The 26522-nt window shown below is 51.2% G+C and overlaps 1 protein-coding gene across 3 annotated transcripts in view; it reads right to left on the reverse strand.

Annotated features, from left to right (window-relative positions):
• The window catches only part of LOC137352799 (dual specificity tyrosine-phosphorylation-regulated kinase 1A-like), a 123079-nt gene that overhangs the window by 13203 nt on the left and 83354 nt on the right, over positions 1-26522 (reverse strand). For all 3 annotated transcript variants that reach the window (XM_068018634.1, XM_068018633.1, XM_068018635.1), the window contains exons 3-9: positions 21068-21187; positions 12605-12793; positions 11606-11753; positions 10838-11124; positions 2422-2568; positions 2143-2283; positions 1543-1846 (exon numbers count right to left, since the gene is read on the reverse strand). In XM_068018634.1, coding sequence (XP_067874735.1) covers positions 1543-1846; positions 2143-2283; positions 2422-2568; positions 10838-11124; positions 11606-11753; positions 12605-12793; positions 21068-21187 — 1336 coding nt within the window. The remainder of the gene's footprint in view (positions 1-1542; positions 1847-2142; positions 2284-2421; positions 2569-10837; positions 11125-11605; positions 11754-12604; positions 12794-21067; positions 21188-26522) is intronic.

Raw genomic sequence — 26522 nt, forward strand, 5'->3', positions numbered from 1 at the left:
TCTCTAACCCAGGGCTCACTGGACAGTGATCAGGAGCAGGAACCCTGGCTGATTTCCCCCCCTCTCTCTCTAACCCAGGGGTCACTGGACAGTAATCAGGAGCAGGAACCCTGGCTGATTTCCCCCCCTCTCTCCAACCCAGGGGTCACTGGACAGTGATCAGGAGCAGGAACCTTGGCTGATTTCCACCCCCCCATCTCTCGAACCCAGGGGTCACTGGACAGTGATCAGGAGCAGGAACCCTGGCTGATTCCCACCCCCACCTCTCTCTCTCTAACCCAGAGGTCACTGGACAGCGATCAGGAGCAGGAACCCTGGCTGATTTCCCCTCTCTCTCCAACCCAGGGGTCACTGGACAGTGAGCAGGAGCAGGAACCCTGGCTGATTTCCCCCTCTCTCTCTAACCCAGGGCTCACTGGACAGTGATCAGGAGCAGGAACCCTGGCTGATTTCCCCCTCTCTCTCTAACCCAGGGCTCACTGGACAGTGATCAGGAGCAGGAACCCTGGCTGATTTCCCCCCCTCTCTCTCTAACCCAGGGGTCACTGGACAGTAATCAGGAGCAGGAACCCTGGCTGATTTCCCCCCCTCTCTCCAACCCAGGGGTCACTGGACAGTGATCAGGAGCAGGAACCTTGGCTGATTTCCACCCCCCCATCTCTCGAACCCAGGGGTCACTGGACAGTGATCAGGAGCAGGAACCCTGGCTGATGTCCCCTCTCTCTAACCCAGAGTCACTGGACAGTGATCAGGAGCAGGAACACTGGCTGATGTCCCCTCTCTCAAACCCAGAGTCACTGGACAGTGATCAGGATCAGGAACCCTGGCTGATTTCCCTCCCTCTCTCTAACCCAGGGGTCACTGGACAGTGTTCAGGAGCAGGAACCCTGCCTGATTTCCCCCTCTCTCTTTAACCCAGGGCTCACTGGACAGTGATCAGGAGCAGGAACCTTGGCTGATTTCGCGCCCCCCCATCTCTCTAATCCAGGGTCACTGGACAGTGATCAGGAGCAGGAACCCTGGCTGATTTCCCCCTCTCTCTCTAATCCAGGGTCACTGGACAGTGATCAGGAGCAGGAACCCTGGTTGATTTCCCCCTCTCTCTCTAACCCAGGGGCCACTGGACAGTGATCAGGAGCAGGAACCCTGGCTGATGTCCCCTCTCTCTAACCCAGGGGTCACTGGACAGTGATCAGGAGCAGGAACCCTGGCTGATTTCCCCCTCTCTCTCTAACCCAGGGGCCACTGGACAGTGATCAGGAGCAGGAACCCTGGCTGATGTCCCCTCTCTCTAACCCAGGGGCCACTGGACAGTGATCAGGAGCAGGAACACTGGCTGATGTCCCCTCTCTCTAACCCAGGGGTCACTGGACAGTGATCAGGAGCAGGAACCAGAGTGGGGAGAAACCAAGCAGCATGACTCCATGCCCTGGGGTGCATTTGCCCCTCAGCTGGAAGATGACCATGAACTGAGGGAAGCAGGTAGGCGGGGGAAAACGGAGTGTGGTGGGGGAGGGTGGCTGTAAGGTGGCAGACCTGTACCTGAGCTGGACAGGGAGCTGGCGGTGCTGGCAGACTGGCTGTGCTCCACCGACGGGCTGGTCGAGATGCTGTTACTCGTGTTTGTCCCTTCATCCAATGTCTTCTTGAAGAAGTTGTGTTGAAGTGCATAGAAAGGGGTGATGCGTGTTTTGGGATCATAGTCCAGCATCCTTAGGATCAAGTCCTTGAACTTCAAGTACTCGGCGGGCGTGTGCCCGGGTTCTCCTGCCCGACGCCCGCTGGGGCCCCCAGTCTCGACGCCAATGATGCTGTGAAGCTTGCGGGAGGCAGCTGCTTTGTATTCCTGTGGAGAGTTGAGAGGACGTGGTTACAATCTCATCTGCACTCATTTCTTTCCCCAGTTACTTGATGCAGATGGGCTACTCCGAAATATCAACACTCCGCTCAGTCACGCGTCCCTCACCTCACCTCGCCTTTCCCTTCCCTCCCCCCTCATGCCTGCAACCAGACAAGCAAGCAACCCATTTGCACAGTGCCACAGGCTACTGCTGGCAATGTTTACATGCAGAGAGATACCCAGAACACCATACCCGCAGCTGCTCTCACAGTGGCTAAGAGCCCGTTTGACCCCGGACATACCTTCTTCACGCCCTTCACTTTCTTGATGGCCCACAGTCCGCCAGACAGCTTCTCAAAGTACTTGCGGGCTTTGGGTGCTTGTTCCAGCATGTGACTGGGGGGAGTCCCGACAACCTCCACTATCTTATTCATCTGATCAACCTTAAGAACAATATCAGAGGCTTGAATCACAAACAGCCAAACAAGGGAGAATCAGAGCGAGTGGTGAGACTCCACTCCAGAACAACAGTGGGTACAGGCAATAGGTAAGTAATCAAGTCAGACAGACAACTATCTCACCTCATTGGATCCACTGAAGAGAGGCTCTCCTGTGTGCATCTCCACCAGGATACAGCCCAGTGACCACATGTCAATAGCCAGGTCATAGGGCATTCCAAGCAGCACCTCGGGAGAGCGGTAGAAGCGGCTCTGGATGTACTGATAGATCTGTGGGAAAACGGGAAACTCCACTCAGCAGGCTGCACACTTCAACAATGGCTGCTCGGGTCAAATGTGAAGTAGTTGGGTAATGTGCTTAAGTACAAGATGGGCTGTCAGGCATTTTGGCCCTGGCTGTGAATATCTTGATAACTCAAGAGCAATGTCGTGGTCACAGTATAGAGGGGTTCCTGGTTCGACTGGCTTCCATTGCTCCTGAAACCACACTGTGACTTCAGAGAAAAATAGTAACCTCAGGCAAACATGAGAGCTGAGAACTCAACCGACAAGATTCCAGCTTGCAGCTCACTCCCGGGTATCTGTTATTCTATATATAAACCCCCCGAACCCCTCGATTAGATTCCAGTCTGTAACTCACTCCCGGGTATCTGTTATTCTATATATAAACCCCCCGAACCCCTCGATTAGATTCCAGTCTGTAACTCACTCCTGGATATCTGTTATTCAATATATAAACCCCCCGAACCCCTCGATTAGATTCCAGTCTGTAACTCACTCCTGGATATCTGTTATTCAATATATAAACCCCCCGAACCCCTCGATTAGATTCCAGTCTGTAACTCACTCCCGGGTATCTGTTATTCTATATATAAACCCCCCGAACCCCTCGATTAGATTCCAGTCTGTAACTCACTCCCGGGTATCTGTTATTCTATATATAAACCCCTCGAACCGCTCGATTAGATTCCAGTCTGTAACTCACTCCTGGATATCTGTGATTCTATATATAAACCCCCCGAACCCCTCGATTAGATTCCAGTCTGTAACTCACTGCCGGGTTTCCGTTATTCTGTATATAAACACCCCCGAACCCCTCGATTAGATTCCAGTCTGTAACTCACTCCCGGGTATCTGTTATTCTATATATAAACACCCCCGAACCCCTCGATTAGATTCCAGTCTGTAACTCACTCCCGGGTATCTGTTATTCTATATATAAACACCCCCGAACCCCTCGATTAGATTCCAGTCTGTAACTCACTCCCGGGTATCTGTTATTCTATATATAAACCCCCCGAACCCCTCGATTAGATTCCAGTCTGTAACTCACTCCCGGGTATCTGTTATTCGACAGATAAACCCCCCGAACCCATCGATTAGATTCCAGTCTGTAACTCACTCCCGGGTATCTGTTATTCTATATATAAACCACCCGAACCCCTCGATTAGATTCCAGTCTGTAACTCACTCCCGGGTATCTGTTATTCGACAGATAAACACCCCGAACCCCTCGATTAGATTCCAGTCTGTAACCCACTCCCGGGTATCTGTTATTCTATATATAAACCCCCCGAACCCCTCGATTAGATTCCAGTCTGTAACTCACTCCTGGGTATCTGTTATTCTATATATAAACCCACCCGAACCCCTCGATTAGATTCCAGTCTGTAACTCACTCCCGGGTATCTGTTATTCTATATATAAACCCCCGAACCCCTCGATTAGATTCCAGTCTGTAACTCACTCCCGGGTATCTGTTATTCTACATATAAACCCCCGAACCCCTCGATTAGATTCCAGTCTGTAACACACTCCCGGGTATCTGTTATTCTATATATAAACCCACCCGAACCCCTCGATTAGATTCCAGTCTGTAACTCACTCCCGGGTATCCGTTATTCTATATATAAACCCCCGAACCCCTCGATTACATTCCAGTCTGTAACTCACTCCCGGGTTTCTGTTATTCTATATATAAACCCCCGAACCCCTCGATTAGATTCCAGTTTGTAACTCACTCCCGGGTATCTGTTATTCTATATATAAACCCCCAAACCCCTCAATTAGGTTCCCGTCTGTAACTCTCCCCCGGGGTATCTTTTATTATATATATAAACCCCCCGAACTCCTCGATTAGATTCAAGTATGTAACTCACTCCCGGGTTTCTGTTATTCTATATATAAACCCCCGAACCCCTCGATTAGATTCCAGTCTGTAACTCACTCCCGGGTATCTGTTATTCTATATATAAACCACCCGAACCCCTCGATTAGATTCCAGTCTGTAACTCACTAATGGGTATCTGTTATTCTATATATAAACCCCCCCGAACCCCTTGATTAGTTTCCAGTCTGTAACTCACTCCTGGGTATCTGTTATTCTATATATAACCCCCCCGAAGCCCTCGATTAGATTCCAGTCTGTAACTCACTGCCGGGTATCTGTTATTCTGTCTCTAAACCCCCCGAACCCCTCGATTAGATTCCAGTCTGTAACTCACTCCCGGGTATCTGTTATTCTATATATAAACCCCCAAACCCCTCAATTAGGTTCCCGTCTGTAACTCTCCCCCGGGGTATCTTTTATTATATATATAAACCCCCCGAACTCCTCGATTAGATTCAAGTCTGTAACTCACTCCCGGGTTTCTGTTATTCTATATATAAACCCCCGAACCCCTCGATTAGATTCCAGTCTGTAACTCACTCCCGGGTATCTGTTATTCTATATATAAACCACCCGAACCCCTCGATTAGATTCCAGTCTGTAACTCACTAATGGGTATCTGTTATTCTATATATAAACCCCCCCGAACCCCTTGATTAGTTTCCAGTCTGTAACTCACTCCTGGGTATCTGTTATTCTATATATAACCCCCCCGAAGCCCTCGATTAGATTCCAGTCTGTAACTCACTGCCGGGTATCTGTTATTCTGTCTCTAAACCCCCCGAACCCCTCGATTAGATTCCAGTCTGTAACTCACTCCCGGGTATCTGTTATTCTAAATATAAACCCCCCGAACCCCTTGATTAGTTTCCAGTCTGTAACTCACTCCTGGGTATCTGTTATTCTAAATATAAACCCCCCGAACCCCTTGATTAGTTTCCAGTCTGTAACTCACTCCTGGGTATCTGTTATTCTAAATATAACCCCCCCGAAGCCCTCGATTAGATTCCAGTCTGTAACTCACTGCCGGGTATCTGTTATTCTGTCTCTAAACCCCCCGAACCCCTCGATTAGATTCCAGTCTGTAACTCACTCCCGGGTATCTGTTATTCTAAATATAAACCCCCCGAACCGCTCGATTAGATTCCAGTCTGTAACTCACTCCCGGGTATCTGTTATTATATATATAAACCCCCCGAACCCCTCGATTAGATTCCAGTCTGTAACTCACTCCCGGGTTTCTGTTATTCTATAGATAAACCCCCGAACCCCTCGATTAGATTCCAGTCTGTAACTCACTCCCGGGTATCTGTTATTCTGTATATAAATCCCCCGAACCGCTCGATTAGATTCCAGTCTGTAACTCACTCCCGGGTATCTGTTATTCTATATATAAACCCCCGAACCCCTCGATTAGATTCCAGTCTGTAACTCACTGCCGGGTATCTGTTATTCTGTATATAAACCCCCCGAACCCCTCGATTAGAATCCAGTCTGTAACTCACTCCCAGGTATCTGTTATTCTATATACAAACCCCCTGAACCCCTCGATTAGATTCCAGTCTGTCACTCACTCCCGGGTATCTGTTATTCTATATATAAACCCCCCGAACCCCTCGATTAGATTCCAGTCTGTAACTCACTCCCGGGTATCTGTTATTCTGTATATAAAGCCCCCGAACCCCTCAATTAGATTCCAGTCTGTAACTCACTCCCGGGTAGCTGTTATTCGATATATAAACCCCCCGAACCCCTCGATTAGATTCCAGTCTGTAACTCACTCCCGGGTATCTGTTATTCTATATATAAACCCCCCGAACTCCTCGATTAGATTCAAGTATGTAACTCACTCCCGGGTTTCTGTTATTCTCTATATAAACCCTTCGAACCCCTCAATTAGGTTCCAGTCTGTAACTCACTCCCGGGTTTCTGATATTCTATTTATAAACCCCCCGAACCCCTCAATTAGATTCCAGTCTGTAACTCACTCCCGGGTTTCTGTTATTCTATATATAAACCCCTCGAACCCCTCAATTAGATTCCAGTCTGTAACTCACTCCCGGGTATCTGTTATTCTATAATATAAACCCCCCGAACCCCACGATTAGATTCCAGTCTGTAACTCACTCCTGGGTTTCTGTCATTCTATATATAAACCCCCCACACACTGGCACACAGAGGCAGTCTCTCTCACACACTGGCACACAGAGGCAGTCTCTCTCACACACTGGCACACAGAGCCAGTCTCTCTCACACACTGGCACACAGAGCCAGTCTCTCTCACACACTGGCACACAGAGGCAGTCTCACACACACTGGCACACAGAGCCAGTCTCACACACACTGGCACACAGAGCCAGTCTCTCACACACTGGCACACAGAACCAGTCTCTCACACACACTGGCACACAGAGCCAGTCTCTCACACACACTGGCACACAGAGCCAGTCTCTCACACACACTGGCACACAGAGCCAGTCTCTCACACACACTGGCACACAGAGCCAGTCTCTCACACACACTGGCACACAGAGCCAGTCTCTCACACACACTGGCACACAGAGCCAGTCTCTCACACACACTGGCACACAGAGCCAGTCTCTCACACACACTGGCACACAGAGCCAGTCGCTCACACACACTGGCACACAGAGCCAGTCGCTCACACACACTGGCACACAGAGCCAGTCGCTCACACACACTGGCACACAGAGCCAGTCGCTCACACACACTGGCACACAGAGCCAGTCGCTCACACACACTGGCACACAGAGCCAGTCGCTCACACACACTGGCACACAGAGCCAGTCGCTCACACACACTGGCACACAGAGCCAGTCGCTCACACACACTGGCACACAGAGCCAGTCGCTCACACACACTGGCACACAGAGCCAGTCGCTCACACACACTGGCACACAGAGCCAGTCGCTCACACACACTGGCACACAGAGCCAGTCGCTCACACACACTGGCACACAGAGCCAGTCGCTCACACACACTGGCACACAGAGCCAGTCGCTCACACACACTGGCACACAGAGCCAGTCGCTCACACACACTGGCACACAGAGCCAGTCGCTCACACACACTGGCACACAGAGCCAGTCGCTCACACACACTGGCACACAGAGCCAGTCGCTCACACACACTGGCACACAGAGCCAGTCGCTCACACACACTGGCACACAGAGCCAGTCGCTCACACACACTGGCACACAGAGCCAGTCGCTCACACACACTGGCACACAGAGCCAGTCGCTCACACACACTGGCACACAGAGCCAGTCGCTCACACACACTGGCACACAGAGCCAGTCGCTCACACACACTGGCACACAGAGCCAGTCGCTCACACACACTGGCACACAGAGCCAGTCGCTCACACACACTGGCACACAGAGCCAGTCGCTCACACACACTGGCACACAGAGCCAGTCGCTCACACACACTGGCACACAGAGCCAGTCGCTCACACACACTGGCACACAGAGCCAGTCGCTCACACACACTGGCACACAGAGCCAGTCGCTCACACACACTGGCACACAGAGCCAGTCGCTCACACACACTGGCACACAGAGCCAGTCGCTCACACACACTGGCACACAGAGCCAGTCGCTCACACACACTGGCACACAGAGCCAGTCGCTCACACACACTGGCACACAGAGCCAGTCGCTCACACACACTGGCACACAGAGCCAGTCGCTCACACACACTGGCACACAGAGCCAGTCGCTCACACACACTGGCACACAGAGCCAGTCGCTCACACACACTGGCACACAGAGCCAGTCGCTCACACACACTGGCACACAGAGCCAGTCGCTCACACACACTGGCACACAGAGCCAGTCGCTCACACACACTGGCACACAGAGCCAGTCGCTCACACACACTGGCACACAGAGCCAGTCGCTCACACACACTGGCACACAGAGCCAGTCGCTCACACACACTGGCACACAGAGCCAGTCGCTCACACACACTGGCACACAGAGCCAGTCGCTCACACACACTGGCACACAGAGCCAGTCGCTCACACACACTGGCACACAGAGCCAGTCGCTCACACACACTGGCACACAGAGCCAGTCGCTCACACACACTGGCACACAGAGCCAGTCGCTCACACACACTGGCACACAGAGCCAGTCGCTCACACACACTGGCACACAGAGCCAGTCGCTCACACACACTGGCACACAGAGCCAGTCGCTCACACACACTGGCACACAGAGCCAGTCGCTCACACACACTGGCACACAGAGCCAGTCGCTCACACACACTGGCACACAGAGCCAGTCGCTCACACACACTGGCACACAGAGCCAGTCGCTCACACACACTGGCACACAGAGCCAGTCGCTCACACACACTGGCACACAGAGCCAGTCGCTCACACACACTGGCACACAGAGCCAGTCGCTCACACACACTGGCACACAGAGCCAGTCGCTCACACACACTGGCACACAGAGCCAGTCTCTCACACACACTGGCACACAGAGGCAGTCTCACACACACTGGCACACAGAGCCAGTCGCTCACACACACTGGCACACAGAGCCAGTCGCTCACACACACTGGCACACAGAGCCAGTCGCTCACACACACTGGCACACAGAGCCAGTCGCTCACACACACTGGCACACAGAGCCAGTCGCTCACACACACTGGCACACAGAGCCAGTCGCTCACACACACTGGCACACAGAGCCAGTCGCTCACACACACTGGCACACAGAGCCAGTCGCTCACACACACTGGCACACAGAGCCAGTCGCTCACACACACTGGCACACAGAGCCAGTCGCTCACACACACTGGCACACAGAGCCAGTCGCTCACACACACTGGCACACAGAGCCAGTCGCTCACACACACTGGCACACAGAGCCAGTCGCTCACACACACTGGCACACAGAGCCAGTCGCTCACACACACTGGCACACAGAGCCAGTCGCTCACACACACTGGCACACAGAGCCAGTCGCTCACACACACTGGCACACAGAGCCAGTCGCTCACACACACTGGCACACAGAGCCAGTCGCTCACACACACTGGCACACAGAGCCAGTCGCTCACACACACTGGCACACAGAGCCAGTCGCTCACACACACTGGCACACAGAGCCAGTCGCTCACACACACTGGCACACAGAGCCAGTCGCTCACACACACTGGCACACAGAGCCAGTCGCTCACACACACAGGCACACAGAGCCAGTCGCTCACACACACAGGCACACAGAGCCAGTCGCTCACACACACTGGCACACAGAGCCAGTCGCTCACACACACTGGCACACAGAGCCAGTCGCTTACACACACTGGCACACAGAGCCAGTCGCTTACACACACTGGCACACAGAGCCAGTCGCTTACACACACTGGCACACAGAGCCAGTCTCACACACACTGGCACACAGAGCCAGTCTCACACACACTGGCACACAGAGCCAGTCTCACACACACTGGCACACAGAGCCAGTCTCACACACACTGGCACACAGAGCCAGTCTCACACACACTGGCACACAGAGCCAGTCTCACACACACTGGCACACAGAGCCAGTCTCTCACACACTGGCACACAGAGGCAGTCTCACACACACTGGCACACAGAAGCAGTCGCTTACACACACTGGCACACAGAGCCAGTCTCTCACACACACTGGCACACAGAGGCAGTCTCACACACTGGCACACAGAGGCAGTCTCACACACACTGGCACACAGAGGCAGTCTTACACACACTGGCACACAGAGGCAATCTCACACACTGGCACACAGAGGCAGTCTCACACACACTGGCACACAGAGGCAGACTCACACACACTGGCACACAGAGGCAGTCTCACACACACTGGCACACAGAGCCAGTCTCTCACACACACTGGCACACAGAGGCAGTCTCACACACACACTGGCACACAGAGGCAGTCTCACACACACTGGCACACAGAGGCAGTCTTACACACACTGGCACACAGAGGCAGTCTCACACACACTGGCACACAGAGGCAGTCTCACACACACTGGCACACAGAGGCAGACTCACACACACTGGCACACAGAGGCAGACTCACACACACTGGCACACAGAGGCAGTCTCACACACACTGGCACACAGAGGCAGTCTCACACACACTGGCACACAGAGGCAGACACACAAAGGGCATACAGCAGCGCACGCACAGGTGTCACAGGCGCGCAGAGGGATAAGCAAAGACACAATGAAAAGAATGAAGAGTCGGGCAGAAGGAAGGACAAATACACAACCCAAACCACCTTCACATGCGCCCACAGACACACACTCACAGTGCCCAGTTTGACTGAGCGTTGGCATGGTATTCTCACCCGTTGCCCCAGCTGGCAGGAGCTACCAAAGTCGACGATCTTGATGGCGCTGCGCTTGGGGTTGCACAGCAGGATGTTCTCGGGCTTGAGGTCGCAGTGGATAATGCTGAGCTCAGGTGTGGCCAGGAAGAGCAGGGCCGTGCACATCTGCTGGGCAAACTTGCGGGTCAGGTTGAGGGAAACACCGCGGAAGTTGGTGTTCCGCAGCAGATCGTACAGGTTGTAGGAGAGTAGCTCAAAGACCAGGCATAGATGGTTCCGGAACATGAAATGTCGCTTCAAGTGAACTGCAATGGGAGGAGGTGGTTATCAAACAAAACACAGAAAGAAGTGTGTTTACATTAAACTGGCCTTTCATCACTGAATCTCTCCTGCCTTCCCCCTCGTCGCTGAGCCTCCTTTCATTGCTTCTGTATTTTCTCAAGACCCATTACATCGCTAACCATTTCCTGTTCTGACCAACGGTCACAGACCTGAAATGTTAACTCTGTTCCGTGCTCCACACAAGCTGCCAGACCTGCTGAGTATTTCCAACATTTTCAGTGTTTATTTACATTAAACAGAGCTCAATGACCCGAACAGAATGAGCTTCCACAGCAATGCTGGGAATTAGACAGGCTTCACAGTCTGACCCCATTCTCACCAGAGAAAGAAGCCCTTCACCCCCTCTAACTGGGGCAGGCTTCGACCCCAGAACAGAAGGCAATCATCTTACACCCTGTCTGATATCCTCCTTGTTCCCCAACCTGTGCCACTGGCTTTTCTTACCTATATAATACTTCATCTCGGTGTCATGTTTGTTCATGAGCTCCAGGAGGCGCAGCTCAATCTGGGCCTGGTTCAGGAAGGCTTTCTTGTTCTTGATAATCTTGACTGCCACCCACTCCTGCTCCTGGTGGTCATAGGCCTTCACCACCTGGGAAGTGACAAGAGGGAAGGCATGAGCAACATGCTAGTGGGCCAGGGCGGCCTTCAGAAACACACACCAAAGCAGGGGGTTAGGTGGCGATGGCTGAGGGAATGGGCCTCAGAGGTAGGGTGGCCAGGCAGGGGGCTTTACACAGCAAGTTTCAGGCAGCAGCCCACATGGTTGGGGCTCTTTTGTCAATGGTGGTGGGTGGCACGCAGTGTCGGAAGAGCGGAGGGTGCAAAGTGAAACGGAGGGATGGAGGAGGGTGCAGAGATCAAGTACAGCAAGGGCATGGAGGGATCTGTCGATGTGTTGGGGACATGGAAGCAAGGGCAGTAGGTGATCTGGACAGTATGCCAGGATGGAATGAGAGCTGCAGGGTTTCAGATGGCCTGGCAGTTTGTGCAGGGGTTGGGTGGTGTTGAGAGGAGCTCCAGCAACGCCCCAGAAAAGATGGGTCTGGTGCTGCCAAAGGAATGGGCGTAGGGGAAAGAATCGGCCAAAGTGGAAGTCCATGGTCTTTGTACGGCAGGAGCTCAGCTCCGCTTGAAACAGGATTGTTTATCAGGTAGGTTTCACACTGTGCGCAAACCCACAGTGGCTTCAGCAGCACCTCAAACAGAAAGATGGCTGAAGAGAGTCTTCTTAGCTCTTCACGGGTGAGGCTAGACAGCTCGCTACATGGACAGTAATCAGCAGCAGTCCTGGCTGATAGACCCCTATCTCTAATCCAAATTCCGAATGGACCAGGATGGGAACCTCAAACTGCTGACTCTGAGGAGCTCAGTCCTAGATTTCAGTGCGTTTGCGAACTGTGTCGAGTCCTCACCACCACACACACTGCACCTGTGTGTTACCTGTCCAAATGAGCCCTTCCCGATGAGGGAATCTATCTCATATCGGTCCATCCACTTCTCTCCATTCTTCACAATGTAGTCATAGCTTTCATCATCGTAACCATCATTGTAAACTTTCCGCTCCTTTTTATTGCTGGAGTCGTCTGGAGGAACATGTTGGGCTCGGCGCTTCTTCTTGGCATAATACACCTGGAAAATTCCAGAAAACAGGGGGGCGGTTTCAACCAGAGCACGGGAGGAGAGGGGAGCAGCAGTGGTTGCAACATTTAATGCAATGAGCCTTACCAAATCACCACCTCCCCACCTTTAATGGCCCACAAGGGGTCCTTTGTTCAAATGCCAGCATCACTGGCTCCACAATCTCCTGTGACTGGAGGTGGAACTCCCAACACCACCACATCACTAAAACTGGCTCCAAGAAGCTCAAACACTTCTCGGCTCACAACCAGGGAACTCCAGAAAGCCCAAGTCGATCCAAGATTCCAATACCATTCCCCAATCTGGGGAAGCCCCTGAAAAACGTCAACCACCCCTGGACAGTTTGGCGTCAATCAGTGACCACTCATTCCCCTTCTCCTTGCTCATCTCTTTCTAGAAGAACAGTATAGCAGAGAGAACTTTCCTCCCTCCCTCGAATACACTGTCCTGCAAACTACATTCCCTCCTCTCTCCACACTCATTATACTGAGGACAGACTCACCTCATCAGCACCTGCTCTAACTCATACTTTCCGAGAACCACAAACTGAGCATCTCAGACGTACGAACATATGAATTAGCAGCAGGAGTAGGCCACTTGGCCCCTCGAACCTGCTCCACCATTCAGTAAGATCTGATTTGATTGTAACCTCGACTCCACATTCCCACCTACCTCCGATAATCCTCCACCCCCTTGCTTATCAAGAATCTATCTACCTCTGCCTTAAAAATATTCAAAGACTCTGCTTCCACCACCTTTTGAGGAAGAGAATTCCAAAGATTCACGACCCTCTGAGAAAAAAGGTTTCTCCTCATCTCTGTCTTAAATGGGCGACCCCTTATTTTTAAACAGTGACCCCTAGTTCTAGATTCTCCCACAAGTGGGAAACATCCTTTCCACATCCCCCCTGTCTAGACCCCTCAGGATCTTAAGTCACCTCTTACTCTTCTAAATTCCAGCGGATACAAGCCTAGCCTGTCCAATCTTTCCTCATAAGACAGCCCGCCCATTCCAGGTATTAGTCTAGTAAACCTTCTCTGAACTGCTTCCAACACATTTACATCCTTCCTTAAATAAGGAGACCAGTACTGTACACAGTACTCCAGATGTGGTCTCACCAATGTCCTGTATAGCTGAAGCATAACCTCCCTACTTTTATATTCAATTCCCCTCACAATAAACGATAACATTCTATTAGCTTTCAGAATTACTTGCTGTACCTGCATACTAACCTTTTGCGATTCATGCACTCGGACACCCAGATCCCTTTGCATCTCAGAGCTCTGCAATCTCTCACCATTTAGATAATATGCTTTTTTATTCTTCCTGCCAAAATGGACAATTTCATATTTTCCCACATTACACTCCATTTGCCAGATCTTTGTCCACTCACTTAACCTATCTATATCCCTTTGTAGCCTCCTCATGTCCTCTTCTCAAGTTCCTTTCCTACCTATCTTTGTGTCATCAGCACCCATACCTTCGGTCCCTTTAGTTTAGTTTCGAGATACAGCACTGAAACAGGTCCTTCGGCCCACCGAGTCTGTGCCGACCATCAACCACCCATTTTATACTAATCCCACACTAATTCCATATTCCTACCACATCCCCACCTGTCCCTATATTTCCCTACCACCTACCTATTCTAGGGGCAATTGCTAATGGCCAATTTACCTATAAACCTGCAAGTCTTTGGCATGTGGGAGGAAACCGGAGCACACACAGGGAGAACTTGCAAACTCCACACAGGCAGTACCCAGAATTGAACCCGGGTCACTGGAGCTGTGAGGCTGCGGTGCTCACCACTGCGCTGCCCTTCATCCAAGTCATTTGTATAAACTGTAAAAAGTTGAGGCCCCAGCACTGATCCCTGTGGCACACCACTCGTTAAATCTTGCCAACCAGAAAACGACCCATTTACGCCTACTCTCTGTTTCCTGTTAGCTAGCCAATCTTCTATCCATGTCAATATGCTACCCCCTACACCATGAGCTTTTACGTTCCACAATAACCTTTGCTGTGACACCTTATCAAATGCCTTCTGGAAATCTAAGTACAATGCATCCAACGGTTCCCCTTCATCCACAGCACATGTAACTCCCTCAAAGAACTCCAATAAATTGGTTAAACATGATTTCCCTTTCACAAAACCATGTTGACTCTGCCTGATTTTTCGAAGTGCCCTGCTAAAACATCTGTAATAATACCTTCTAACATTTTCACTAAGACAGATGTTAAAATAACTGGCCTGTAGTTTCCTACTTTCTGTCGCCCTCCATTTTCGAATAAAGGAATTACATTCGCTATTTTCCAATCTAACGGAACTTTCCCCGAATCTAGGGAATTTTGGAAAATTAAAACCAACACTAGCCACTTCTTTAGGACCCAAGGATGAAGTCCATCAGGACCTGGGGACTTGTCAGCCCGCAGCTCCAACAATTTGTTCAGTACCACTTCCCTGGTGTTTGTAATTTTCTTCAGTTCCTCCCTCCCTTCTATTTCCTGATTTACAGCCAATACTGGAATATTACTTGTAAACTGAGAGCAGAGGGGAGTGTCCAGTCCAGTATAAACTGAGGGCAGAGGGAAGTGTCCGGTCCAGTATAAACTGAGGGCAGAGGGAAGTGTCCGGTCCAGTATAAACTGAGGGCAGAGGGAAGTGTCCGGTCCAGTATAAACTGAGGGCAGAGGGAAGTGTCCGGTCCAGTATAAACTGAGGGCAGAGGGAAGTGTCCGGTCCAGTATAAACTGAGGGCAGAGGGAAGTGTCCGGTCCAGTATAAACTGAGGGCAGAGGGAAGTGTCCGGTCCAGTATAAACTGAGGGCAGAGGGAAGTGTCCTGTCCAGTATAAACTGAGGGCAGAGGGGAGTGTCCGGTCCAGTATAAACTGAGGGCAGAGGGGAGTGTCCGGTCCAGTATAAACTGAGGGCAGAGGGGAGTGTCCGGTCCAGTATAAACTGAGGGCAGAGGGAAGTGTCCTGTCCAGTATAAACTGAGGGCAGAGGGGAGTGTCCGGTCCAGTATAAACTGAGGGCAGAGGGGAGTGTCCGGTCCAGTATAAACTGAGGGCAGAGGGGAGTGTCCGGTCCAGTATAAACTGAGAGCAGAGAGGAGTGTCCGGTCCAGTATAAACTGAGGGCAGAGGGGAGTGTCCAGTCCAGTATAAACTGACGGCAGAGGGGCGTGTCCGGTCCAGTATAAACTGAGGGCAGAGGGGAGTGTCCAGTCCAGTATAAACTGACGGCAGAGGGGAGTGTCCGGTCCAGTATAAACTGAGGGCAGAGGGGAGTGTCCAGTCCAGTATAAACTGAGGGCAGAGGGAAGTGTCCGGTCCAGTATAAACTGAGGGCAGAGGGAAGTGTCCTGTCCAGTATAAACTGAGGGCAGAGGGGAGTGTCCAGTCCAGTATAAACTGAGGGCAGAGGGGAGTGTCCGGTCCAGTATAAACTGAGGGCAGAGGGGAGTGTCCGGTCCAGTATAAACTGAGAGCAGAGAGGAGTGTCCGGTCCAGTATAAACTGAGGGCAGAGGGGAGTGTCCAGTCCAGTATAAACTGACGGCAGAGGGGCGTGTCCGGTCCAGTATAAACTGAGGGCAGAGGGGAGTGTCCAGTCCAGTATAAACTGACGGCAGAGGGGAGTGTCCGGTCCAGTATAAACTGAGGGCAGAGGGGAGTGTCCAGTCCAGTATAAACTGACGGCAGAGGGGCGTGTCCGGTCCAGTATAAACTGAGGGCAGAGGGGAGTGTCCAGTCCAGTATAAACTGACGGCAGAGGGGAGTGTCCGGTCCAGTATAAACTGAGGTCAGAGAGGAGTGTCCGGTCCAGTATAAACTGAGGGCAGAGGGGAGTGTCCGGTACAGTCTAAACTGAGGAGAGAGGGGAGTGTCCAGTCCAGTCTAAACTGAGGGCAGAGGGGAGTGTCCAGTCCAGTCCAGTATAAACTGAGGGCAGAGGGGAGTGTCCAGTCCAGTCCAGTATAAACTGAGGGCAGAGGGGAGTGTCCAGTACAGTCTAAACTGAGGGCAGAGGGGAGTGTCCAGTCAAGTCCAGGATAAACTGAGGGCAGAGGGGAGTGTCCAGTCCAGTATAAACTGAGGGCAGAGGGGATTGTCCAATACAGTCGAAACTGAGAGCAGAGGGGAGTGTCCAGTCCAGTATAAACTGAGAGCAGAGGGGAGTGTCCAGTCCAGTCCAGTATAAACTGAGAGCAGAGGGGAGTGTCCAGTCCAGTCCAGTATAAACTGAGAGCAGAGGGGAGTGTCCAGTCCAGTATAAACTGAGGGCAGAGGGGAGTGTCCAGTCCAGTCTAAACTGAGGGCAGAGGGGAGTGTCCAGTCCAGTCCAGTATAAACTGAGAGCAGAGGGGAGTGTCCAGTCCAGTATAAACTGAGGGCAGAGGGGAGTGTCCAGTCCAGTCCAGTATAAACTGAGGGCAGAGGGGAGTGTCCAGTCCAGTCCAGTATAAACTGAGAGCAGAGGGGAGTGTCCAGTCCAGTATAAACTGAGGGCAGAGGGGAGTGTCCAATACAGTCGAAACTGAGAGCAGAGGGGAGTGTCCAGTCCAGTATAAACTGAGAGCAGAGGGGAGTGTCTAGTCCAGTATAAACTGAGAGCAGAGGGGAGTGTCCAGTCCAGTATAAACTGAGGGCAGAGGGGAGTGTCCGGTCCAGTCCAGTATAAACTGAGGGCAGAGGGGAGTGTCCAGTCCAGTATAAACTGAGGGCAGAGGGGAGTGTCCAGTCCAGTCCAGTATAAACTGAGAGCAGAGGGGAGTGTCCAGTCCAGTATAAACTGAGGGCAGAGGGGAGTGTCCAGTCCAGTCCAGTATAAACTGAGGGCAGAGGGGAGTGTCCAGTCCAGTCCAGTATAAACTGAGGGCAGAGGGGAGTGTCCAGTCCAGTCCAGTATAAACTGAGGGCAGAGGGGAGTGTCCGGTCCAGTCTAGTATAAACTGAGGGCAGAGGGGAGTGTCCAGTCCAGTATAAACTGAGGGCAGAGGGGAGTGTCCAGTCCAGTCTAGTATAAACTGAGGGCAGAGGGGAGTGTCCGGTCCAGTCCAGTATAAACTGAGGGCAGAGGGGAGTGTCCGGTCCAGTCCAGTATAAACTGAGGGCAGAGGGGAGTGTCCGGTCCAGTCTAGTATAAACTGAGGGCAGAGGGGAGTGTCCAGTCCAGTCCAGTATAAACTGAGGGCAGAGGGGAGTGTCCGGTCCAGTCTAGTATAAACTGAGAGCAGAGGGGAGTGTCCAGTCCAGTCCAGTCCAGTATAAACTGAGAGCAGAGGGGAGTGTCCAGTCCAGTATAAACTGAGAGCAGAGGGGAGTGTCCAGTCCAGTATAAACTGAGAGCAGAGGGGAGTGTCCAGTCCAGTATAAACTGAGGGCAGAGGGGAGTGTCCGGTCCAGTCTAGTATAAACTGAGGGCAGAGGGGAGTGTCCAGTCCAGTATAAACTGAGGGCAGAGGGGAGTGTCCGGTCCAGTCCAGTATAAACTGAGGGCAGAGGGGAGTGTCCGGTCCAGTCTAGTATAAACTGAGGGCAGAGGGGAGTGTCCAGTCCAGTCCAGTATAAACTGAGGGCAGAGGGGAGTGTCCGGTCCAGTCTAGTATAAACTGAGGGCAGAGGGGAGTGTCCAGTCCAGTCCAGTCCAGTATAAACTGAGAGCAGAGGGGAGTGTCCAGTCCAGTATAAACTGAGAGCAGAGGGGAGTGTCCAGTCCAGTATAAACTGAGAGCAGAGGGGAGTGTCCAGTCCAGTATAAACTGAGGGCAGAGGGGAGTGTCCAGTCCAGTATAAACTGAGGGCAGAGGGGAGTGTCCGGTCCAGTCCAGTATAAACTGAGGGCAGAGGGGAGTGTCCAGTCCAGTATAAACTGAGGGCAGAGGGGAGTGTCCAGTCCAGTCCAGTCCAGTATAAACTGAGAGCAGAGGGGAGTGTCCAGTCCAGTATAAACTGAGGGCAGAGGGGAGTGTCCGGTCCAGTCTAGTATAAACTGAGGGCAGAGGGGAGTGTCCAGTCCAGTATAAACTGAGGGCAGAGGGGAGTGTCCGGTCCAGTCCAGTATAAACTGAGGGCAGAGGGGAGTGTCCGGTCCAGTCTAGTATAAACTGAGGGCAGAGGGGAGTGTCCAGTCCAGTCCAGTATAAACTGAGGGCAGAGGGGAGTGTCCGGTCCAGTCTAGTATAAACTGAGGGCAGAGGGGAGTGTCCAGTCCAGTCCAGTCCAGTATAAACTGAGAGCAGAGGGGAGTGTCCAGTCCAGTATAAACTGAGAGCAGAGGGGAGTGTCCAGTCCAGTATAAACTGAGAGCAGAGGGGAGTGTCCAGTCCAGTATAAACTGAGGGCAGAGGGGAGTGTCCAGTCCAGTATAAACTGAGGGCAGAGGGGAGTGTCCGGTCCAGTCCAGTATAAACTGAGGGCAGAGGGGAGTGTCCAGTCCAGTATAAACTGAGGGCAGAGGGGAGTGTCCAGTCCAGTCTAAACTGAGAGCAGAGGGGAGTGTCCAGTCCAGTATAAACTGAGAGCAGAGGGGAGTGTCCAGTCCAGTCCAGTCCAGTATAAACTGAGAGCAGAGGGGAGTGTCCAGTCCAGTATAAACTGAGAGCAGAGGGGAGTGTCCAGTCCAGTATAAACTGAGAGCAGAGGGGAGTGTCCAGTCCAGTATAAACTGAGAGCAGAGGGGAGTGTCCAGTCCAGTATAAACTGAGAGCAGAGGGGAGTGTCCAGTCCAGTATAAACTGAGAGCAGAGGGGAGTGTCCAGTCCAGTATAAACTGAGAGCAGAGGGGAGTGTCCAGTCCAGTCCAGTCCAGTATAAACTGAGAGCAGAGGGGAGTGTCCAGTCCAGTATAAACTGAGAGCAGAGGGGAGTGTCCAGTCCAGTATAAACTGAGAGCAGAGGGGAGTGTCCGGTCCAGTCCAGTATAAACTGAGAGCAGAGGGGAGTGTCCAGTCCAGTATAAACTGAGGGCAGAGGGGAGTGTCCAGTCCAGTCCAGTATAAACTGAGGGCAGAGGGGAGTGTCCAGTCCAGTCCAGTATAAACTGAGGGCAGAGGGGAGTGTCCAGTCCAGTCCAGTCCAGTATAAACTGAGAGCAGAGGGGAGTGTCCAGTCCAGTATAAACTGAGAGCAGAGGGGAGTGTCCAGTCCAGTATAAACTGAGAGCAGAGGGGAGTGTCCAGTCCAGTATAAACTGAGAGCAGAGGGGAGTGTCCAGTCCAGTCCAGTCCAGTATAAACTGAGAGCAGAGGGGAGTGTCCAGTCCAGTATAAACTGAGAGCAGAGGGGAGTGTCCAGTCCAGTATAAACTGAGAGCAGAGGGGAGTGTCCAGTCCAGTATAAACTGAGAGCAGAGGGGAGTGTCCAGTCCAGTATAAACTGAGAGCAGAGGGGAGTGTCCGGTCCAGTCTAGTATAAACTGAGAGCAGAGGGGAGTGTCCAGTCCAGTATAAACTGAGGGCAGAGGGGAGTGTCCAGTCCAGTATAAACTGAGAGCAGAGGGGAGTGTCCAGTCCAGTATAAACTGAGAGCAGAGGGGAGTGTCCAGTCCAGTATAAACTGAGAGCAGAGGGGAGTGTCCAGTCCAGTATAAACTGAGGGCAGAGGGGAGTGTCCAGTCCAGTCCAGTATAAACTGAGAGCAGAGGGGAGTGTCCAGTCCAGTATAAACTGAGAGCAGAGGGGAGTGTCCAGTCCAGTATAAACTGAGAGCAGAGGGGAGTGTCCAGTCCAGTATAAACTGAGAGCAGAGGGGAGTGTCCAGTCCAGTATAAACTGAGAGCAGAGGGGAGTGTCCAGTCCAGTCCAGTATAAACTGAGAGCAGAGGGGAGTGTCCAGTCCAGTATAAACTGAGAGCAGAGGGGAGTGTCCAGTCCAGTATAAACTGAGGGCAGAGGGGAGTGTCCAGTCCAGTCCAGTCCAGTATAAACTGAGAGCAGAGGGGAGTGTCCAGTCCAGTATAAACTGAGAGCAGAGGGGAGTGTCCAGTCCAGTATAAACTGAGAGCAGAGGGGAGTGTCCAGTTGTGGGTGGGTGACTGGTATCCACGGAACCAATGAAAGTCAGTACTTACAGAAGAACATAACAGACAGGAACAGGAGTAGACCACACGACCCTACAGTGCCATTCAATGTGATCATGGCTCATTTAAGTTTGGTTGGGGGAGGGGAAGGAAATGGGGTTTTGACCAGGAGGCCCAGCATCACACAGAAAAGAGTAGTGACGTCTGGAAGGTTACGCATGGACCATGGGAGACAAGTACTCACCTCGTTAATGTGCTTGTATGTCTTTATCAAATCCACTGACAGTTTCCTAAGAGGCGCCGTGCCAGGCTCACGGAAGGTAAGTGGGATCCTCCTCTGTAAGATCATCATGTCCGATAGCACCTGCAAAGAGAAACAGCGGAGCTAGATAAATGCAAGCAGTGCAGAGCTCTATCTCAAACCTGCTGACCCGCTCGAGAGAGACTGGGACGGTGTCAGGGAGGAGAAAACACACTGGTCTTTATACTGCTAACTACTGAACTCAAACAAAATTAGATTTTTTTTTCAAAAAGGTTGTCCTCTTGTTTCGCCACATGCGACTGCTGCAAACAAACAAACAAAAACACACGGGCACAGGCCAATCCAAATGGGGAGACAGTGGCGTAGTGGTAATGTCACTGAACTAGTAATCCAGAGGCCCAGGCCAATGCCCTAGGGACACAGGTTCAAATCCCACCACTGCAGCTGGCAGAATTTAAATTCAATTCATTAATAAAAGTTTGGAATTGAAAGCTAGTTTCACGGCACCATTACTGAGACTCTCAACTGTCGTAAAAACACATCTGGTTCACTCGTATCCTTTTCGGAAAGAAATCTGCCTTCGTTACCTGGTCTGCCGGTCTATATATGACACTCAGCAATGTAGTTGACTCTTAACGGCCTTGTTAAGGGCAATTCGGGATGGGCAATAAATGCTTGCCTTCCCAGCGGCGCCTACAACCCAAGAAAGAATTTTAAAAACGTCATGAGCGGGGATTAGGACGGACAGTTCGGGGCAACAGAAATTGGGAATGGTGCCAAATGCTGAAAACTTTGCACCTCTGATCGGGCTTTCCCTCTTGCCTGTTTCACAGCAGTTCCCTCCTCCGCCATCGAATCCCATCATTGCCCACCGAACGACCCTCAGGCCCACCCATTCCCACTACAAAGGAGGAAATCATGGCGCTTTCCGAGATCTTCCCTCGCGGAGGTTATGACGCCCGGGACCAAGTGTGACTCCACTGCATGGGTTGGTGGGACAAACATACTCTGGGCTGCAGGACTGGGTGACCACCGCCCCTGCTGAGGATGCACACATGCAAAGAGCACCACCTCTCATCATTCAACACACAGTGTTGTGACCAACACACAATCACATTTTTCTTTGGAATGTACGGGTGATTTATTTAAGTGTGCAGCCCCTTTAAAGGTTTTGACTGGAAATTAAAAGGGGGCCATTTGTGCATGGGACTTTCGGGTCAGTGCACAGCGAACATTGGTTGTAACATCTGGAATTAGCATGTACATTTATATAGCACCTTGAACTTAATAAAAAGTCCAAAGGTGCTTTACAGGAGTGTTATCAGATACAATTTGGCACCAAGCCATAAGGACATATTAGGATCAGTGATCAAAACCCTGGTCAAAGAGGCAGGTTTTAAGAAGTGTTTTAAATGGAGGAGAAAGGTGGAGAGGTTTAGGGAGTGAATTCCAGAGCATAGGGCCCAGGTAGCTTCTTTTGTTATTAGTTCATGGGATGTGGGCGTCGCTGGCAAGGCCAGCATTTATTGCCCATCCCTAATTGCCCTTGAGAAGGTGGTGGTGAGCTGCCTTCTTGAACCACAGTGCTGTTAGGAAGGGAGTTCCAGGATTTTGACCCAGCGACAGTGAAGGAACGGCGATATAGTTCCAAGTCAGGATGGTATGTGACTTGGAGGGGAACTTGCAGGTGGTGGTGTTCCCATGCGTCTGCTGCCCTTGTCCTTCTAGTTGGTAGAGGTTGCAAGTTTGGAAGGTGTTGCTGCAGAGCATCTTGTAGATGGTACACACTGCTGCCACTGTGTGTCGGTGGTGGAGGGAGTGAATGTTTGTAGATGGGGTGCCAATCAAGTGGGCTGCTTAGTCCTGGATGGTGTTGAGTTTCTTGAGTGTTGTTGGAGCTGCACCCATCCAGGTAAGTGGAGAGTATTCCATCACACTCTTGACTTGTGCCTTGTAGATGGTGGACAGGCATTGGGGAGACAGGAGGTGAATTACTCACCGCAGAATTCCCAACCTCTGACCTGCTCTTGTTGCTACAGTATTTATATGGCTGGTCCAGTTCAGTTTCTGGTCAATGGTAACCCCATGGATGTTGATAGTGGGGGATTCAGCGATGGTAATGCCGTTGAATGTCAAGGGAAGATGGTTAGATTCTCTTTTGTTGGAGATGGTCATTGCCTGGCACTTGTGTGGTGCAAATGTTACTTTCCACTTATCAGCCCAAGCCTGGATATTGTCCAGGTCTTGCTGCATTTGGACATGGGCTGCTTCAGTATCTGAGGAGTCGTGAATGGTGCTGAACATTGTGCAATCATCAGCGAACATCCCCACTTCTGATCGTATGATTGAAGGAAGGTCATTGATGAAGTAGCTGAAGATGGTTGGGCCTATGACACTACCCTGAGGAACTCCTGCAGTGATGTCCTGGGACTGAGATGATTGACCTCCAACAAACACAACTATTTGTCATTTTTATAAATGACCTGGATGAGGGTGTAGAAGGGTGGGTTAGTAAATTTGCGGATGACATGAAGGTCGGTGGAGTTGTGGATAGTGCCGAAGGATGTTGTAGGTTACAGAGGGACATAGATAGGCTGCAGAGCTGGGCTGAGAGATGGCAAATGGAGTTTAATGCGGAAAAGTGTGAGGTGATTCACTTTGGAAGGAGTAACAGGAATGCAGAGTACTGGGCTAATGGGAAGATTCTTGGTAGTGTAGATGAACAGAGAGATCTTGGTGTCCAGGTACATAAATCCCTGAAAGTTGCTACCCAGGTTAATAGGGCTGTTAAGAAGGCATATGGTGTGTTAGCTTTTATTAGTAGGGGGATCGAGTTTCGGAGCCTCGAGGTCATGCTGCAGCTGTACAAAACTCTGGTGAGGCCGCACCTGGAGTATTGCGTGCAGTTCTGGTCACCGCATTATAGGAAGGATGTGGAAGCTTTGGAAAGGGTGCAGAGGAGATTTACTAGGATGTTGCCTGGTATGGAGGGAAGGTCTTACGAGGAAAGGCTGAGGGACTTGAGGTTGTTTTCGTTGGAGAAAAGGAGGAGGAGAGGTGACTTAATAGAGACATATAAGATAATCAGAGGGTTAGATAGGGTGGATAGTGAGAGTCTTTTTCTTCAGATGGTGATGGCAAACACGAGGGGACATAGCTTTAAGTTGAGAGGTGATAGATATTGGACAGATGTTAGAGGTAGTTTCTTTACTCAGAGAGTAGTAGGGGCGTGGAACGCCCTGCCTGCAACAGTAGTAGACTCGCCAACTTTAAGGGCATTTAAGTGGTCATTGGATAGACATATGGATGAAAATGGAATAGTGTAGGTCAGATGGTTTCACAGGTCGGCGCAACATCGAGGGCCGAAGGGCCTGTACTGCGCTGTAATGTTCTAATTCTAATTCTATCTTCCTTTATGCCTCCAACCAGCGGAGAGTTTTCCCCCTGATTCCCATTGACTCCAGTTTTGCTAGGACTCCTTGATACTGTACTCAGTCAATGCTGCCTTGATGTCAAGGGCAGTCACTCTCACCTCACCTCTGGAGTTCAGCTCTTTTGTCCATGTTTGGACAAGATTGTAATGAGGTCAAGAACTGAGTGGCCCTGGCAGAACCCAAACTGAGAGCCAGTGAGCAGGTTATTACTGAGTAAGTGCCGCTTGATAGCACTGTTGACGACACCTTCCATCATTTTTTGATGATTGAAAGTAGACTAACAGGGTAGTAACTGGCCGGGCTGGACTTGTCCTGCTTTTTGTGCACAGGACATACCTGTGTAATTTTCCACATTGCTGGGTAGATGCCAGTGCTGTAGCTTTACTGGAACAGCTTGTCTAAGCGCTCGGCTGGTTCTGGAGCACAAGTCTTAAGTACTATTCCCAGAATGTTGTCAGGACCTATAACCTTTGCAGTATCCAGTGTCTTCAGCCGTTTCTGAACATCACGGAGTATTACATGCCGTTTCCACTGTTTGGCATGAAAGTAGTTCTGTGTTGCAGCTTCACCAGGCTGACACCTCATTTTTAGGTATGCATGGTACTGCTTCTGGCATGCCCTCCTGCACTCTTCATTGAACCACGGTTTGCCCCCCAGCTTTTCCTCAACCGAGGATTCCCCCCCCCACTGTGGTTGACAGGGCCCTCAACTGTGTCCGGCCCATTTCGTACACCTCTACCCTCACCCTTCCCCTCCCTCCCAGAACCGCGACAGGGTTCCCCCTTGTCCTCACTTCCCACCCCACCAGCCTCCATATCCAAAGGATCATCCTCTGCCACATCCAGCATGATGCCACTACCAAATGCATATTCCCCTCCCTTCCCATCAGCATTCCGAAGGGATCGTTTCTTCCTCGCCACCCTTGTCCACTCCTCCACTACCCCCACCACCTCGTCCCCTTCCCATGGCACCTTCCCCTGCAATCGCAGGAGGTGTAATACCTGCCCATTTACCTCCTCTCTCCTCACTATCCCAGGCCCCAAACACTCCTTTCAGGTGAAGCAGCGATTTACTTGTACTTCTTTCAATGTAGTATACTGTATTCGCTGCTCACAATGTGATCTCCTCTACATTGGGGAGACCAAACGCAGATTGGTTGACCGCTTTGCGGAACACATCCACTCAGTCCGTAAGCATGACCCTGAGCTTCCAGTTTCTGGCCATTTCAACACCCCCCCCCCCCCCTCCTTTTTATGTTTAGTTAACTGTTCATTAATTTTTATGTTTGTGCTTGGAGTGCTTTGTGCTTTAGTCAATTGACACCCTCTCTGTACTAACACTTTGTCTTTCAGCACACCATTAACATACCGTTTGCCTTTGTTCCATGACCTTCTGGTCAGTTATTCTCTGTGACCTTGTCCTATCAACACCTTCTCCTTTGTTATCTCTTGCCCCACCCCCGCTTTACTTGCTTAAAACCTTTTACATTTCTAATATTTGTCAGTTCTGAAGAAGGGTCACTGACCGGAAACGTTAACTCTGCTTCTCTCTCCACAGATGCTGCCAGACCTGCTGAGTATTTCCAGCATTTCTTGTTTTTATTTCAGATTTCCAGCATCTGCAGTATTTTTCTTTTATTTGTCCCCTGGCTTGATGGTAATGGTAGAGTGGGGGATATGCCAGGCCATGAGGTTACAGATTGTGGTTGAGTACAATTCTGCTGCTGCTGATGGCCCACAATGCCTCATGATTGCCCGATTTTTAGTTGCTAGATCTGTTCGAAATCTATCCCATTTAGCATGGTGGTAGTGCCACACAACACAAAAGGAGGGGGCCCTCAGTGTGAAGACGGGGTTTTGTCTCCACGAGGACTGTGCCGTGGTCTCTCCTACCAATACTGTCATGGACAGATGCATCTGTGGCAGGCAGATTGGTGAGGACAAGGTCAAGTATATTTTTCTCTCTTGTTGGTTCCCTCACCACCTGCCGCAGACCCAGTCTAG

This window comes from Heterodontus francisci, chromosome 39 (genome assembly GCF_036365525.1).
Source record: "Heterodontus francisci isolate sHetFra1 chromosome 39, sHetFra1.hap1, whole genome shotgun sequence".
In the NCBI taxonomy this organism is placed as follows: domain Eukaryota; kingdom Metazoa; phylum Chordata; class Chondrichthyes; order Heterodontiformes; family Heterodontidae; genus Heterodontus; species Heterodontus francisci.